A 16,659-nucleotide genomic window follows, 5' to 3' on the forward strand; every position below is an offset into this window, starting at 1 on the left:
ATTAAGGAAAACGCTAGCAGGCGGGAATTTGATGTCTTGAACCTGGAGGGCAGCATCAGGTTTGCAGATGTAATTGAATAGGAACTCGGGATGCGTGGCAGAATTGTTCTGCGTGCACAAAGGCTGGGAGTAGGGAAAAGTCACTGGCTCCATCTAGTGGCCAAAGCTGGGAGTTTACAGTCTAGCGTTTGAAGGACGGTGTGCAGACAAACAAGCTGCTGAAGAATAAATAAACGGCGACCTAGTACATAAACACACACGGGGATGAAGGGGATGTGTTAAGTAGTGGCTGGGAGGCTGTTTTCTCAGGATGGGTAGGGACGATCTCCTTTTGTCGGAGGTGACAGTTACACTGATCAAAGGAGCCAGCCACAGAAATAATCTGAATCAAAGAGCTTTGTGGTGGAAGGTGAGGCTGTTGCAAAGGCCCTGTCTGAAGTAGGACTGGTTTGGCATATTGGAGGAACAGAAACAATGTCAGTGTGTTGGGAATGTAGGAATTGTGGGCAAGGGAGAAGTGAGTGGGTTGCAGATGCCCTAAGGCCTCCCCTGCCAGGGACAGAGCTCCTATTTCCTTCTGGACATAATGGGATGCCATTAAGTGGGGCGGGGGGGGGGGTCAGATTTTTAAAAATCCAGTCTGAAGCAATCTAGCATTATATATTAACTTTTTAAATACATGTATATTTGACTTTTTCTTTAATTGCCTGTCTTGCACCACTAAAATATGAGCTCCGCAGGAATTTACTTAAGCACCTCCTGTATGCCTGGTAGTGTTCTAGACATTGGAATACAGCAGGGAAGAAAACAGAACCAACCAACCAAATAAAATGATAGAAACAGCTATGTAATCTAGGGCAGGACTTAACTCCTCTGGGTTTAATTTCCTCATCTATAAAATGAGGATAACAACAGCACTTACATATAAGACTGTGGTGACAAATGAAATGTTAATTGTAAATAGTTTAGAACAATCCCTGGCACATAGCAAGTACTAATATATAAGTGATGATGATGATGTTGTTGATTAAGATAAAATTAGACGTGTCTATGTATAAAACTTTTACTAATAAGAAGGAAAAAATAAAAAGATGACCTGCAGGCTGCTTTGTGGATAACAGATTGCAGAGGGCAAGGATGAAAACAGGAAGAATAGTGAGGAGGCTTCTGCCAACGGGCCCAGTAAGTGATAATGGCGGCTCAGACCTAGCTCAGTATCTCCTGTGTGCCAGGCACTGTGTGAAGGACATACGACCTGCCTCAGATACTCCCCATTTTCTGTGAACAATCCTGTGGTCCTCCCTCTTGTCAGGTGAGGAAACTGAGTCCCAGAGATACTAAGTAACTTGCCCGAGGTCACACAGGTTCTCAAGATCAGATCTTTAACTTCTATCCAATAATATTTTGTTTATTTGGTATACCACAGAACTTCTGGAAAGTATCTGAGGGTCCTTATTCCAGAACCATTAAAAACAAGGCAACAATTTTTTTTTTGGCCAGGAATACATATGGAGCTTCCTAACAGACAAAGCAAAGAGAGAAAGCAGAGAAGTAACTCAGGTCTCTTGGAATCTTAAGGATTTGCACCTCCTGGATACAAAACTTGTCAACTCTCTGAATGCATCAGAAGGTGGAAAATAGGAGGATCTGGATCTTTAGGGCCCATGTTATTCTGGCCTCTTCCAGCCTGTAAACATAATTTCTCTACCACCTTGTACCACCTTGTACACACACATATCTTGATTCTAGCTTGCATTTCATCCAGCCCAGCGTTTCTCATGATGTACTCTGCATATAAGTTAAATAATCAGGGTGATAGTATACAGCCTTGACATACTCCTTTTCCTATTTGGAACCAGTCTGTTGTTCCATGCCCAGTGCTAACTGTTGCTTCCTGACTTGCATACAATTTTCTCAAGAGGCAGGTCAGATGGTCTGGTATTCCCATCTCTTTCAGAATTTTCCACAGTTTATTGTGATCCACACAGTCAAAGGTTTTGGCATAGTCAATAAAGCAGAAATAGATGTTTTTCTGGAACTCTCTTGCTTTTTTGATGATCTAGCGGATGTTGGCAATTTGATCTCTGGTTCCTCTGCCTTTTCTAAAACCAGCTTGAACATCTGGAAGTTCACAGTTCATGTATTGTTGAAGCCTGGCTTGGAGAATTTTGAGCATTACTTTACTAGTGTGTGAGATGAGTGCAATTGTGTGGTAGTTTGAGCATTCTTTGGGGTTGCCTTTCTTTGGGATTGGAATGAAAACTGACCTTTTCCAGTCCTGTGGTCACTGCTGAGTTTTCCAAATTGCTGGCATATTGAATTAGATTGGACTGACTGGGATTAGATTGGGATAATGCAGGATAGCATTGCAGTAATGGGCAGGGATCCCAGTGAGAATCAGCCCAGGTGAATGAGCTGAAGCATGTTTGTGAATGGTGGGAAATGGGGCCCAATGTGAGTAAAAAGTGGTAAATCTGAGACAGAGTGTGACTCAACAAGGGTACTGTGGGATGGAGTGGGAGCAACTCAACATGAATCAGGAGCAGAACGAGAGTGATGAGTGGAAACAGGGGTTACATTGGGGAGTGACTTTAATGAGATAATGAGAGGCAGCATGCGAGTAAATGGAGGCAGTGAAGATAGAGACAGTGAAAAATGAGAAAGAACAGAGGCGATCAAGCATAGAGTGAGTATGTGTGGATAACTTGGGCTAGTGTTTGAGAGTAATACAGTTCCAGGAAATGCAGGTAATATGGGGGCAGCCCTTGAGAGAATAGAAGTGAAGAAGGGGCAGAAAGAGAGTGAATGAGATGGGAATGAGGCCCAGAGTCAATGAATAAAGCTGAAGGATGGGCCACATGAGAGTGGATGGGAGTCATCTGATGCAGTGTCAGGCAGTGAAGGTTAAAGTAGGAGATGAGAGTCTGAGTAGGAGTGAAAGGAGGTAAAGAAGGAAAGGATATGAGAGAGCTTGGGTTATAGTGAGTAGGGGGTTACAGAATTACAGAAACACAAGGCCCAACATGAATGAATATAAATGGATACAAGGCAGTGTAAGTGGACAAGGGAATAAAAGCTAGAATGAGGATGCAGGTGAAAAAGCAGTAGAATGAACATGTATATGTAATATATAATGTGGGGCAGAGTCTGATTAAATGGGTGTAATGTGGGGCAGATTCCAGTAAATGAGGGTGAAACAGAGCACATTAAGTGAAGAGAGGTGAAGGAGGTGCTGAGAATGAGTAAATGGAGGTAATGTGGAGCAGAGGGTGAGGGCATGGTAATCATATTTTTTTTTTAATTTTTTTTTCCCATTTATTTTTTTATTAGTTGGAGGCTAATTACTTTACAATATTGTAGTGGTTTTTTGTCATACATTGACATGAATCAGCCATGGATTTACATGTATTCCCCATCCCAAGTAATCATATTTTATAGAGCATGAGGAATCCAAGGTGGTAGTAGGTATGGTGTAGTGACTAGAGCTGACTACTCAATGGAGTGGGGGAAATGGAGGTGATGAGGGGCAGAGTGAGGGGAAATGGAGGTAACCAAGTGGTAGAGCATGATTAATGGGATTTGAGTGGGACAGTGTTAAGGAACATAGGGGAATGTGTGCTGAGTGTGAGGTCTAGCACTTGGGTCCTGTCAGTCCCTTGAGTGTCCCAAACCCCTCTGTCCCTGCATCCCTTTCTGACATCTCTGGGTTTCTCCCTGTCCTTGTCTCCTTCCACCTCTGTGCGTATTATCAGTATCTTTCTTTTTTCTTTGTGTGTGTCTTTAAGAGAGCTGGCACAGGGGAAGATGATGAGATGCCCAACCCCCTCTCTGGCCTCTGTGTTCTAGAATCTATCACCTAGCTCTTTGCTCATAAAGCCCATAGTTCCAATAACCCCTAGTTCTGCACACTGCAGGGTGAGTCTGGAGCAGGGGAGTAAGTTAGGAAGACTTGTGGCTGTCATAATGCAGGTCTCAGGCACTATTGTTGTGATCCTGGTAATCCTGGTGGCTGCCAATGTGGAGGCCAAGATCTACGAACGCTGTGACCTGGCAAAGAAGCTGGAAGCAGCAGGCCTTGAGGGCTTCAACGGCTATACCATTGGAGACTGTGAGACCCCAGTTGCCCCAAATCCCATCCATGCAGTGAGCTGCCCACCACACTCAGACCCAGACCCGACCCCCTTGCTATCTGTTATCTCCCCAGGCTAGGGAATGATCCTCTTGGTCACCCTCTGACTGTTATGAGTAGTTTAACTAACTCTAGTTTCATCATCATTGCCTTCCCAACCATTTACCCTTATCTCTACTAACACCACCATCATTACCATCAATGTCACCACTGCTAAAATCACCATGAATGACATCACCACCGCCATTACTGACACCTTTCCAGAATCACCAACATCAACACCACCACCAAACCAACATCATCACCCCCACAACTGACAGGAAAACCATGCCTGCCCCACTCCCTCCTCCTACCTTCTTCCCTATTCCCAGGACTCATGCCTCTCTGCTACCTTTTCCTTCCCTGCTCCAGGGCTGTGCATGGCACACTATGAGAGTGGCTTTGACACTTCCTTCGTGAACCACAATCCCGATGGCAGCAGCGAATATGGCATTTTCCAGCTGAATTCCGCCTGGTGGTGTTACAATGGTGTTACACCCACCGAGAACCTCTGCCACATGGATTGTCATGGTGAGGCGACACTGAGGACACACAGAAGCCCTGCCTGGCCCCACTCCCCAACATGCAGAGGGCAAGACTGTCTAAGCCATAATCTTGAGTAACAAGCAGAGGAATTATAGGGAAAGGAGCAGAGTTGCCTGCACTGTTGCAGATACCAACCAGCCTGTATCCTTACCCAGACTGCCCTGAAGGGCTGTCTAGGTCAGGAAGACTCAGAGCTCCCAATCTTCACTTATAATGGAGGCTGCCATTTTCTAGGACTAGGAATCAAGAGGGGGAAACTGTCCTGATTTGGGATTGGGGTTGTCCAGGCCTGGAGGAAAGAAGCTGCTGTCTGTCTGTAGGAACAGAAACAAGGTACCTCTGTGCAGAAAGGAGAGAATTTTCCAGACAAGAGTGTTGTATTGTTGAGAACAAAACTGAATAGCAGTAGAAGTTGTTCAGGGTTGGCCAAAATGGGGACTGAGGTTATCTAGAACCAGCCCAAATGGAGGTTGAAGTTGTCCAAGTCCTACCACAGTGACAGAAGAGGTTACCCAGGACTTGTCCACTCAAAGGTTGAGGTCATCCAGGACTAGTCAACATGGTGGTTGAGATCATTATAACTAGTCAGAATGACAGTTAAGGTCATCCTCGTCCAGCCACCATAGCAGTTGAGATCATTTAGGACCAGGCACCATGGTAGCTGCAGTTGAACAGGACTAGTCAACATGGAGACTGAGGTCACTTGTAGCCAGTAAGAATGGGTGTTGAGGTTATCCAGAACCTGACAACATAGTGTTTGAAGTCCCCAGGACTGACCAACCTTGTGGTTGAGTGGTTTCCCAACAAGCCAACATCCACTGCAGTTGAGATCATTCATAACCACACAAAATGACAGTCAAAGTCATACAGAATTGGCCAACATGGAGTCTGAGGTTGTCCAGGACCAGTCAATATGGTGGGTGAGGTTATATATAACCAGCCAACATGACAGTCAAAATCACCTGGGATCAGTCAATGGGTTAAGGTTCTATAGAACCAGTCAACATGGTAGTTGATGCAATTCATAACAGGCTGATAAGTAAATCAAGGTCATCTAGAATCAGACAATATAGTGGTTGAAGATATTCAGGTCCCAAGAAACCTAGAACCCCTGGTCGCTTATATACTGTCACCCTGTTCCTAGTACCCCAGATCACTCTGTCACCTTTTCCCTTTAGAACTGCTCAACCGCCATATTCTGGATGACATTATGTGTGCCAAGGAGGTAGTGTCCTCAGAGAATGGCATGAGTGCTTGGTATGTTCATGGGGATGGCTTGGACCCTGGGTAGCTGGGAAAGTGCCACTGTCACTCCATCAGCCTGTTCACTTCATCCTCCCTTTCTTCCTTCATTTCCCAGGGATTCCTGGAAGCAACACTGTTATGGCCATGATTTATCTGAATGGCTCAAAGGATGTCATATGAATGCAAAACCTAACAAAAAAGTTGATTCATGACTCAGCTTCGTAGGAATGGAGATTTTATTTTCCTTTCTGTTCTTTCTTCTGTGGATATGATAAAGGATGATATCTATAAACAATGCAAATAACCTCTGATGTCTGGCTTTCTTCATTTTTTCAGTGCCTGAAAGTGCCCCTATTCAATCACTCCCCCCATATATTCAAAACTCTAATCAGGGGACATGAGATCACTTGGGTGGGGGTGGAAGATAATGTAGTGATTAAGAATATAGGTTCTCCTGGGATCAGATACCATCTCTACCACTTACTAGCTGGGTTGCCTTGTGTAAGGCACTTAATTTCTTTGTGCCTCTGTTTCCTCATCTGAAAAATGAGGATGATAGTGGTAGTAACTATCTCCTGGGGTTGTTGAGAAAATTAAATGAATTAATGTTTGTAAGGTACATAAAGTGGTACACAAAGCAGTTCTAAATCTGGAGGTAGAAGAGTGGAGTAGGGAGGTATGAAAATTGGCTTCCCTTAAAAAGTATCACTCCCAGTTGAAGTAACTATAGGGTGTTTAATTAAGACAAATACAGAATCTTCAGGGGAAAATGAATTGGTTTCAGCTGGCACAGGAAGCTCAGTAGGAATTGGGATTTTGAAGCATTCACGTTCTTTTTTTTTTTTTTTTTTTTACAACAAAATTAGCCACGTTTATTTAAAAGAAACATTACAAATAAGTGTGCAAAATTAAATTTCATGATTAAATACACATAAAAGTAACATGCATACTTTACATTGAAATCCACAGACAAAGTTAGTTGATTACATGACAGTAAAAGAACTGGCAAACTGAGAGCTTGCAGCTGCAGATTTTAATGTTTGCAACCTGAAATCAAAACAAAATTAAGTTTAAAGGGAATTTAAGAAAATTAAATATATACCTCAAGTAGTACTAACAATATACAGCCCATAACCTATTTTAGTTACCAAATGTTAAAAAAAAGTATGTGCCTCTCATTCCCAGAATGTTAGTGTGCAGCTATTCTTAAAAACAGGGAGAGAAGACGGTGAGAGAGGGAAGTGGAAGCGGCCGGCCGAAGCCCACAGGACCGGGCGCTGCTTTGTCGAGACGCCGGTTTCCCTTCGTATCCTCCGAATTAAGCGATGCGTTCTTCTATGACTCAGTTTTAAAGTCTACGCGTTACTCTGTTCCCTGCGAGTAAAGGGGACTCCCTCTGACCCAGAGCTGCCAGGAGGCCACAGGTGCGGCTCACGGGGTAGGCCTGGCGCTGCCTCAACTCCAATGGCGCCAGCAAGAGGGGGACATGTGACGTGTGGCTCCTGAGGGAGACACCAAGCCTGTGAACTCTAAACTTTCTTCAGTTCAGATGGGAGAAGGGCTTCCTCCCTCCTCCTCCTAAGGCTGCCGGTGTGATAATCCCATTTATATCTGGTGAGAAAGAACCAAGATTGCACGTGTGTTCACCTCTCCATCACAAACTAAGCAAAAAGGATGGAATCTGGCGCCACAAATGAATTTCACATTGTCCCTCCTTTTCTCAACGTGCCCCCAGCTTGTCCAGAGCCCTGGCTGCAGGTGGTGGATGCGGCAGAACCACTAAGCGAATGGTGAAGCCGGCGGTCAGGTGGGAGTGTCCCCGTGCCCCACTGATTCTTCCTTTAACATTGGACTCAGGAGGCCTGGCTTCGGAAAACAGCCATGAGTGGCTTCACGACAAGGTCCTGGGCCGTCCCTCCGGCCCAGCATCACCAGCCCCAGGAGCTCAAGGGGCCGCTGGGCGCCCAGGGGCCGCAGTGCTCGTGCTCCTGGTGAAGGGTCAAAGCTTGTCGTCCGTCATCTCCAGGAACTGCGCATACACGTCCCGGACGCACTCTCCCTTGGGGTTGAACAGGAACTTGTAGTAGCTGCCGTCCGCACAGATCGCAATGACAGCGTTTGGCTCTGTTCCAAAGGCACAAATGCATGGAGAGCCTGAGGGGACCTGAAACTTGGAGAAACTCCACTTGGAACTGAAGTATTTTGGAAGGAAACTGGCCGATGCCAAACTTGATTGTTTATTCCTTTTCGGATCTTCTGCTGCAAAAATGTGCACCGTGCCGTGGTCACTGGACACACAGATGAGGGAAGCGTCCTGATTGAAGTTAATGCAATAAATATTAGCTGCTTGAGATCCTCTTCGTAGTTCCTGGATTAAATGCCCTGATGAAGTATCAAATATTCGTATAAGGGTCCCTTTCTCAGAGGCGGTCGCGATTCTTGTTCCCTGCAGATTGAGAGCAATGCAGCTCAGGACGCCCTCGTGGGCGGGAATGTCCACCGGGGGCTTCTCGGTGCTGGCCAGGTCCACAAGCTGCACGTGGCCCGTGTGCGTGCCCGGGAAGGCCAGGAGCGAGTTGTTACTGTTGGGGCACAGGACACAGAGACCTTTAGGGTTATAGCAGGTTTCAAAGACGTGTAACTGATGGGGATTATGTGTGAATGTAAACACTTTGATCATAGAGTCCAAAACAACCACAATTCTATCTCGCCGTAATTTGGCAGCCTTGACTTCGGTAGAAAATTCTATTTCAATCACAGTTTTCTTCTTCAGGTCATCCCAGATCATCACTTTGTTCGGAGGGTATTTTGGCTTTTTCCCACCACCAACTAAAGCTAAATAGTTGCAGCGAAACAACATTTCAATATGGCCAACTCCTCCTTCTAGAAATTCTTGCTTCTCTTTCTCCTTCAGTGGATCGGTGTTATAGACTCGGAATCCATTTTCCATCCCACACGCAAAGCATCCATGGTCCTGGTTGAAGCCGGCGTAGAGCAGCCCGTTGCCGTGCGGGTTGCAGGGCAGGAGGTTCATGGCGCCGCGGGATCCACCGCGCCTCAGCGCCGCATGCCGCTCCGGGAGGTCGACCGCTGGGATCCGTCCGGCCAGCGCCGACGCTGCCGCGGCCGGAAGCGAAAAGCAGCATTCACGTTCTCTCACATATTACCATTCTAACTCTCAGCCCCCAATTCCTCCTTTCATGATCTATAACCAAAGTTTCAAATGACAAACTGGAAATTTAGGCCAGGAATTCAACAGCTGCACAAGGTAATAATTATTTTTACAGTCCATTTTGAGCAGAGAATTTAGGCATTTGAACTTGACGTTCTTTCCCTTTATGCTGCCAGCCCCATTGGAAGCAGCCACCCCCATGAGGAAGCAGTCTTTCACATTCTTTGTACTGTTTGGTTGCAGTGGATATTCAACTACCCAAAGCCTTGTTTTCAGTGTTGACTTCATTCAAGATAAGCACAGATGATCATTAAGGCAGCTATCTGCACTGCATGCTGAAAAATGCCAGAGTCCCCTTCCTTAATGCCACCTGGATTTCCCCTGCCTTCAGCCTCAACCAGCCTAGATAACCAAATCTCACATTTCCTTGAGGGTCCAATAAAAAGTACCATCACTCTGGATACCAGTTTCTGAATGAGATGCTTATTTATCAAATGAAGCATAGATAAACTCTGGTGAATTTAAGTAAAAAGCAGATCTTCTAAAAGCCTATCTGGTAGCTCATAGTATTTCTGGGAAGATTGCATGATCAAATTCAGAAAGGGGGTAGGTCCACACATAGAAAAAGCCAAAATCTTGACCACAGAATAGGTCAGGGCAGATATACTAGCACTGGGACTTCCCTGGTGGTCCAGTGGCTATGATTCTGCACTCCCAATGCAGGGGGCCTGGGTTCAATCCCTAATGAGGAAACTCGATGCAATATGTGGCAACTGAAAAGATCCCTCATGCCACAAGGGAAGATCAAAGACCACAAGTGCTCTAACTAATACTGGGTGCAACTAAATAAATAAATAAGAAATATGGGCATTATCAACTGTTGTTACTTTTGAAAACTGGATTTGATGCCCTAGTGTTTCCTTCACATTGTTCTGATCATGTATCCCTTCTATTTATTTACATTTATAGTACATCATTGTTATTCCTTTAGTGGTTATCTCTAGATCTCTAATTTTATATCATGGGGTTTACTGATTCTTCCTCACCATCAAGGTGTTCTCCCTGAATTGAGCCAGAACATAAGAGAGCCCCTTGTGCTGGCAGGCCTTTGGTTTCCTGAAGAGTTGCATCTTTTTACTTTTGCCCCAACAGGACACCTTTGACTGTCATGAAGATATTTTAAGTCACACATAGAGCAATGTTATCCCTGCATTTATCACAAGATTGCAGATGAGGCTGAACTATCAGAAAAATGTCTTCAAACCTCAATACCAGGAAATCTTTGCTTCTGAGAAGTGGCTCACTTTCTCTATATGGTTGAGATAAATAAAGCAAGTGAGTGTTTTTCCATCCCTTTATGTCATGGCTTCCAAGAAGCTCAGAAAATAACTAGCTCAACATAATTATGAAAGATCCTATGATCTCCATATATACATTTCAATTTTGCTTTGGTTTTGATCCACTTTTCTAATCCTAACTAATAATAATATACTAAAAACATAAGGCTTATTATATGTGTGCCAGGTATTGTTCTAAACACTCAATTGATTTTCACAACAGCCATAATGGTGTAGGTATTATTATTACCACTCTCTTCATCATCATCCCCATTTCAAAGATGGGGAAACTAAGGTGCAGAGAAGTTGGAGACTTGCCTAAACTTAGAAAGCTATTAAGAATCCTTTGGCTCCAGAGTCTGTGTTCTTAATCACTGTTGGTTCCTTGCCTCTAAGTGTCCTAACAGGTCTCACAGAGGGGAGCAAATAACAACTTACCTGGAACTTGGTCATGTCTGACTTGTGGAATGAGGGCAGTGGCCTAAAAAGGCAGAACGGTTGAGTGAAGAAAACAGAATTGGAGATGGCATGGAAAAGTTAGATTGAAAGTTCACCAAATCCTCAGGCTAGAAATTCATAAATGCCAGCTAGTAAAATGGCCATAACTGTAGCCAAAATATGGGAAAGAACATGTTTTCCCCACAGACCTCCATCATTCAACACCACCACCCTATCAGGGACCTCACAGGACCTCCCAACACTCATTCTCACCCATTACTGACTCCAGAGACCCCCCCCCCATTTCACACCCTACAGACCCTCCCATCACTCCAAATACCCTCATCACTCACTCTACAGATTCCCCCATCACTGACTTTAGAGACCTCGCATTACAAACCCCACAAATGCATCATCACACACCCCAAAAAAACACACCCATCAATTACCCTACACACCCTATCACTCACCCCACATCCCCTGTCATGCACTCCACAGATGCTCTCACTCAGCTTACAGACCTCTCATCACGTACCCCCGGAGACTTTTATTGGTCATATCAGAGCACCCCTCCAAGTAATCACCCAGTAAATTCACGTCTTTACAAAGCCCATACTCACACGTGTAACAGACCACTAGCCCTGTCTCACTTTCATTCTGAGTGAACCCTCTACCCTCTTTCATCCCCTGCTCTGATGTTAAGAACAGAATTCTTATTCTGGCGAGATCTGCTTGTCATTTCCAAAACCGGTCACAACTTCTTCCAACAACTACTTTCTTGGTCCTTGACCCCCAGCATTTCTGATCACCGGGCAATTGCTCTTCCTAAGACCATCAGTGTTAGTAGCCCGTAGCATCACTGATAGTCGTGTTCTATAACAGCATTGACTGTGTGGCTGGCAAGAAAAATGGCTGTGCCAATAAATCAGATCATCAAGGGAGCAGACATCTTTACAAAGGTTACCACTCTATAGCAGAGAAAGTTTAGAAAATATGGAATTTCGGGAAGAATTTGAAAACTTGCAATAAGAGCAGAGCCTTTTGTATAAAGGCTAGTGATGGGCAAGTTATACTCACATTTGGGGAGGTTCCTGGGAACTCATAGGTACAAACATAGAGCTGAGGACCACAGACCCCTGTGGGGAGATACCACTGGGGAGATGTGGGAGGGAGGCCAGGAATAGTGCAGCTATCCCTGGAAACTATTACCGGGAAGAAGAGAGGCAAAGCGGGGAATGATACACTCCTCTAGAGATCAGTATGTATCACTGGAGAGATGGGGAGTAAGTAGTGGGTAGTAATCCTCTCAAGAAGATAAAATTATGGAGATGGAGTAAAGCAGTCCTTAATGATAGACGATATTGGGCTAGTAGTGGTGAAGACCCGAGTTGGTACGCTCCTCTGTGGGAGATACCACTGGGATGATGGGGAGAACGCTGAGTAGTACAATTCTGTACTCAAAGAAAGAGATGTGTGAAGAAAGTGGTACCAGTAAACATAAGTACAGAGAGTTGGAGACAGAAGCCCCAGGGGAATTGGGGCAAAGTGGGATCCTAAAAGGAGACTAGGTGAGAATCCAGATCCGATGGTGACCCTCCAGGCCCATTTTGCATCCTCATCCTGGGAACCTACCACAGAAAGATGAGGTGTGACCAAGATACCAGGGTCAAAGTCCTGTGGGTAGGGGCTCTGGGTCTCCCTGAGGCCTAGAGTAGGAACCAACAGGGGGCAAACCAGTGCTCAGGTTCTGAACCTTTAATGCTCTACTGTATTAATCATACTCTACTACTTAGTCATGTGAAAGGCAAAATTCATGGGACACTAAAGGAGATTGTTTTCTCCAGGCTTTTGCAATAGGGAAGACTTTCTTTAAAGAGAAGCTTCTCAATGGCAAGGAAAGGAATCTAGGGTTTTATGTTGTTGTTGTTCAGTCATTCAGTCACTCATTCATGTCCAACTCTTTGCAACTCCATGAACTGCAGCACACCAGGCTTCCATCCTCACTATCTCCCAGAATTTGCTCAAACTCGAGTCCATCGAGTCAGTGATGCTATCTAAAGAAGCAGGAAAAAAAAAGAATCATATTTGAGTCATCAGAAAGGACAAGGACAGGGTTTATCTTGGAATATGCAGAAGTATTGGGGATTGCTATAGACTGAATTGTGTCCCTCCTAAAATTCATATGTTAAATCCTTAACCCCCAAGGTGCTATTATTTGGAAATAGGGCCTTTGGGAGTAATTAGCGTTCAGTTATATCATGAGGATGGGACTCAGGTCAGATGGGATTAGTGCCCTTATAAATAAACTTCAGAAAGGAAGAGGCTGTGTCAGGGCACAATGAGAAGCCAGAAAATGAGCTCTCCCCAGGAACCAAATCAGCCATCCCTTTATCCTGGAATTCCCAGCCTCCAGAGCTGTGCGAAATAAATTTCTGTTAAGACCCCCCAGTCTATGGTATTTTGTTATGGCAACCTGAGCTGATTAAAACATGGAACTTTGTAGTTCCCTTTTCGGGAACACAAAAGGGTTGGGGGATTTCTTCACTGCTTTCCAGAAGCACAGGCCTCCTCAGGTATAAAGTCCAACACTTCCAGTCACCTCCATTCCAGCTTACTCTGCCCCTCATGGCTCCCATTCCTCCTGACTCTACCAATCATTTAAATCTACTCCTTTTCACTGTGCCCCAGATTTACCCCATTCAGTAACACTGTTTATTCATTTTTATTCACTCTGCTTCATGGCTACCATTCACACACTCTGTACCTCACACTTTTTTTTAAAGTGAACTCTTTTTTAATTAATTAATTTTATTTATTTATTTATGGCTGTACTGGGTCTTCATTGCTGCATGCAGGCTTTCTCTAGTTGTGGTGAGTGGCAGGGTACTCTCCAGTTGCGGTGCACGGGCCTCTCATTGTGGTGGCTTCTCTTGTTTCAGAGCACTGGCTATAGGGCAGGTGGGCTCAGTGGTTGCGACTCGTGGACTCTAGAGCACAAGCTCAGTAGTTGTGGTGCACGGGCTTAGCTGCTCCATGGTGTGTGGAATCTTCCCCAACCAGGGATCGAATCCTGGTTTGGCAGGCAAAATCTTAACCTCTGGACTACCAGAGAAGTCCTGTACCTCATATTAATATCTTTTTATTTCAAACAATGTTCTCACATATTTATTACTGAACCAACCTACTAGTGAAGAAACAAAGAACATAGAAACAAAAGGAATAATCACTTTTCTAATAAAACCTGTCCAAATGTCCAGATAGTGGTAATGTTTTCAGCTTGATATGGTAAGATGCTAGTGACTCTGATACAGCATAAATATGTGTGCCATCTCATGTGCAATTCCTTACAGACCCAGCTTTATTAATCTCCAGTGTCTTCTCTTGGAGTTGTACCTGATTTTATTACCAGTTTATTCCCAATCCATTAGGGAATGGGACTATTCTTTTGTTTCTTGGCCAGGAATCACTTAATCCTGAAAGTCTTATGAGAAGAAAGTCATAGCGAGGAACAGAATCAATCGTACACACACCACAATTGTGGAGAAAGGGAGAGACAGTCAATATCTCTTTTACTGTAGTAAAACTCACATAACATGACATTTACCATTTTAATCATTTTAAAGTGTACAATTCACTGTCATTTAGTACATTCACAATGCTGTGCAACCATTGCCACTATCTAGTTCCAGACCACCTTCATTACCCCCCCAAAAGTGCTTACCCATTTCCTATTCCCTCTTACCCCCAGCCCATGGTTACTACTAATCTACTTTATGTCCCTATGGATTTGCCTATTCTGGATATTTCATGTAAATAGAATCATACACTATGTGGCTTTTTGTATCTGGTTTATTTCACTTAGCATGTCTTCAAGATTCATCCATGTGGTGGTATGGTATCCATAATCATTCCTTTTCATGGAAAAATTATACAGCTATACTACATTTGGCTTATCCACTCATCAGCTGATACACATTTGAGTTGCTTCCACCTTTCAGCTGTTGTGAATAGTGCTGCTATGAACATTTGTGTACAAATTTGTGTTTGAATTTCTGTTTTTAATTTTATTGGGTATATTCCTAAGTGTAGAATTGCTGGATCATATAGTATTTCTATGTTTAACTTTTTGAGGAATTATTTTCCGCTGTTCCTGCACTCTTTTACATTCCACACCAGCACTATAGGTGTCCAATTTCTCCACATTCTCCCAAACATTTGTCATTTTCTGTTTCTTTTTGTTATAGGCATACTAGTAGCTATGAAGTGGTATCTCATTGTGGTTTTGATGTGCATTTTCCTAATGACTAGTGAGGTCTTTCCAGGTAGTACTAGTGGTAAAGAACCTGCCTGCTGATGCAGGAGACATAAGAGATGCAGGTTCGACCCCTGGGTTAGAAAGATCCCCTGGAAGAGGGCATGGCAATCCACTCCAGTATTTTTGTCTGGAGAATCCAATGGACAGAAGAGCCTGGAGGACTACAGTCCATAGAGTCAGACATGACTGAAGCGATGACTTAGCACGTATGCAATGCCTAGTGACAGAATATTTCATGTGCTTATTGGCCATGTGTATATCTTCTCTGGAGAAATGTCTTTGGAAAAAATGTATTTTTTTAATGGATTTTTGTTGTCAATTGTAAGAGTTCTTTATACATTATGGATACCAAATGCTTATCTAATGTATGATTAGCAAATACTTCCTCTGATTCTCTAGGTTGCCTTTTGACTCTCCTGATAATGTCCTTTGATGCACCAAAGTTTATATTTTGATTTTCTGGTCACACTGTGCAGCTTGCAGGATCTCAGTTCCCTCACCAGGGATTGAACCCAGGCCCTTGGCAGCAAAAGCCCAGAGTCCTAACCACTGGACTACCAGTGAGTTCCCAAAAGTTTTAAATTTTGATGCAGTCTAATTTATCTAATATGTCTTTCATTGCTTATGGTTTTAGTGTCATTTCTTGGAAACCATTGCCAAATCCAAGGTCACAATGATTTACCCCTATGTTTTCTTCATATAAGAATGTTTTACTTCTTATATTTAGGTCTTTGATAAATTTTGAATTAATTTTTACATGTGATGTGAAGTTAGGATCCAATTTCCTTCTGTTGTATGTGGAAATCCAGATGTCTTTGCACGCTGTTGAAGAGACTTCTCTTTCCCCCATTGAATTGTCTTAGCACCCTTATTGAAATCAATTGATCATAAAAGTGTGGGTTTATTTCTGGATTTTCAATTATATTCCATTGACAGGTACATCTATCTTTGTGCCAGTATCACACTGTAGCTTTGTAGTAGGATTTGAAACCAGGAAGTGTGAATTTTCCAATTTGTTCTTTTTCAGATTGTTTTAGCTATTCAGGATCCTTTGTAATTTTGTATAAATTTTGGTATCTGCTTTTCCATTCCTGCAAAAAAATAGGCCTTTGGAATTTTGATAGGGATTGTATTGAATCTGTAGATTGCTTTGGGGAGTATTGCCATCTTAACAATGTTAAGTCTTCCAGTGGATGAACACTGGAAGTCTTTCCATTATTTAGGTCTTCCATTTTTTTCAATGATGCTTTGTACTGTTAAGTGTACAAGTCTTGCACCTGTTTGGTTAAATTTATTAATAAGTATTTTATCCTTTTTGATCTTATAAAATGGATCATAAATAGAATTACTATATATAGAATAAAATAGATTATAAACAGAATTGTTTTTCTTAATTTCCTTTTCAGATTGTTCATTGCCAGTGCAGAGAAATACAAGT

At 43.4% G+C, this 16,659-nt stretch overlaps 2 protein-coding genes and 1 pseudogene across 2 annotated transcripts; 1 reads left to right on the forward strand and 2 right to left on the reverse strand.

Annotated features, from left to right (window-relative positions):
* The first annotated feature begins 3,963 nt into the window (after window positions 1–3,963).
* Window positions 3,964–6,171, forward strand: LOC136153853 (sperm acrosome-associated protein 5). Its single transcript, XM_065915981.1, has 4 exons — window positions 3,964–4,108; window positions 4,541–4,699; window positions 5,893–5,971; window positions 6,075–6,171. The coding sequence occupies exons 1-4, from the start codon at window positions 3,964–3,966 to the stop codon at window positions 6,169–6,171; spliced, it is 480 nt and encodes a 159-aa protein (XP_065772053.1).
* Window positions 6,172–6,789: 618 nt separating this feature from the next.
* On the reverse strand, window positions 6,790–9,094 carry LOC136153842 (WD repeat domain phosphoinositide-interacting protein 3). The gene has a single exon (XM_065915959.1). It carries the CDS (start codon window positions 8,991–8,993, stop codon window positions 7,959–7,961), a length of 1,035 nt encoding a protein of 344 aa, XP_065772031.1. The 5' UTR covers window positions 8,994–9,094; the 3' UTR covers window positions 6,790–7,958.
* A 5,156-nt stretch (window positions 9,095–14,250) lies between these two features.
* Window positions 14,251–14,631, reverse strand: LOC136154462 (large ribosomal subunit protein eL39-like; annotated as a pseudogene).
* Window positions 14,632–16,659: the final 2,028 nt, after the last annotated feature.

The sequence above is a fragment of the Muntiacus reevesi genome, chromosome X (genome assembly GCF_963930625.1).
Source record: "Muntiacus reevesi chromosome X, mMunRee1.1, whole genome shotgun sequence".
NCBI lineage: Eukaryota > Metazoa > Chordata > Mammalia > Artiodactyla > Cervidae > Muntiacus > Muntiacus reevesi.

Excerpts from the sequence above, each read along its gene's own strand:
- LOC136153853 (XM_065915981.1), top strand. The coding sequence starts at position 3,964 with ATGCAGGTCTCAGGCACTATTGTTGTGATCCTGGTAATCCTGGTGGCT. Across the intron at positions 4,700-5,892 it reads CTGCCACATGGATTGTCATG|AACTGCTCAACCGCCATATT; the intron begins GTGAGGCGACAC and ends TTTTCCCTTTAG. Across the intron at positions 5,972-6,074 it reads GAGAATGGCATGAGTGCTTG|GGATTCCTGGAAGCAACACT; the intron begins GTATGTTCATGG and ends TTCATTTCCCAG.
- LOC136153842 (XM_065915959.1), bottom strand. The coding sequence starts at position 8,993 with ATGAACCTCCTGCCCTGCAACCCGCACGGCAACGGGCTGCTCTACGCC.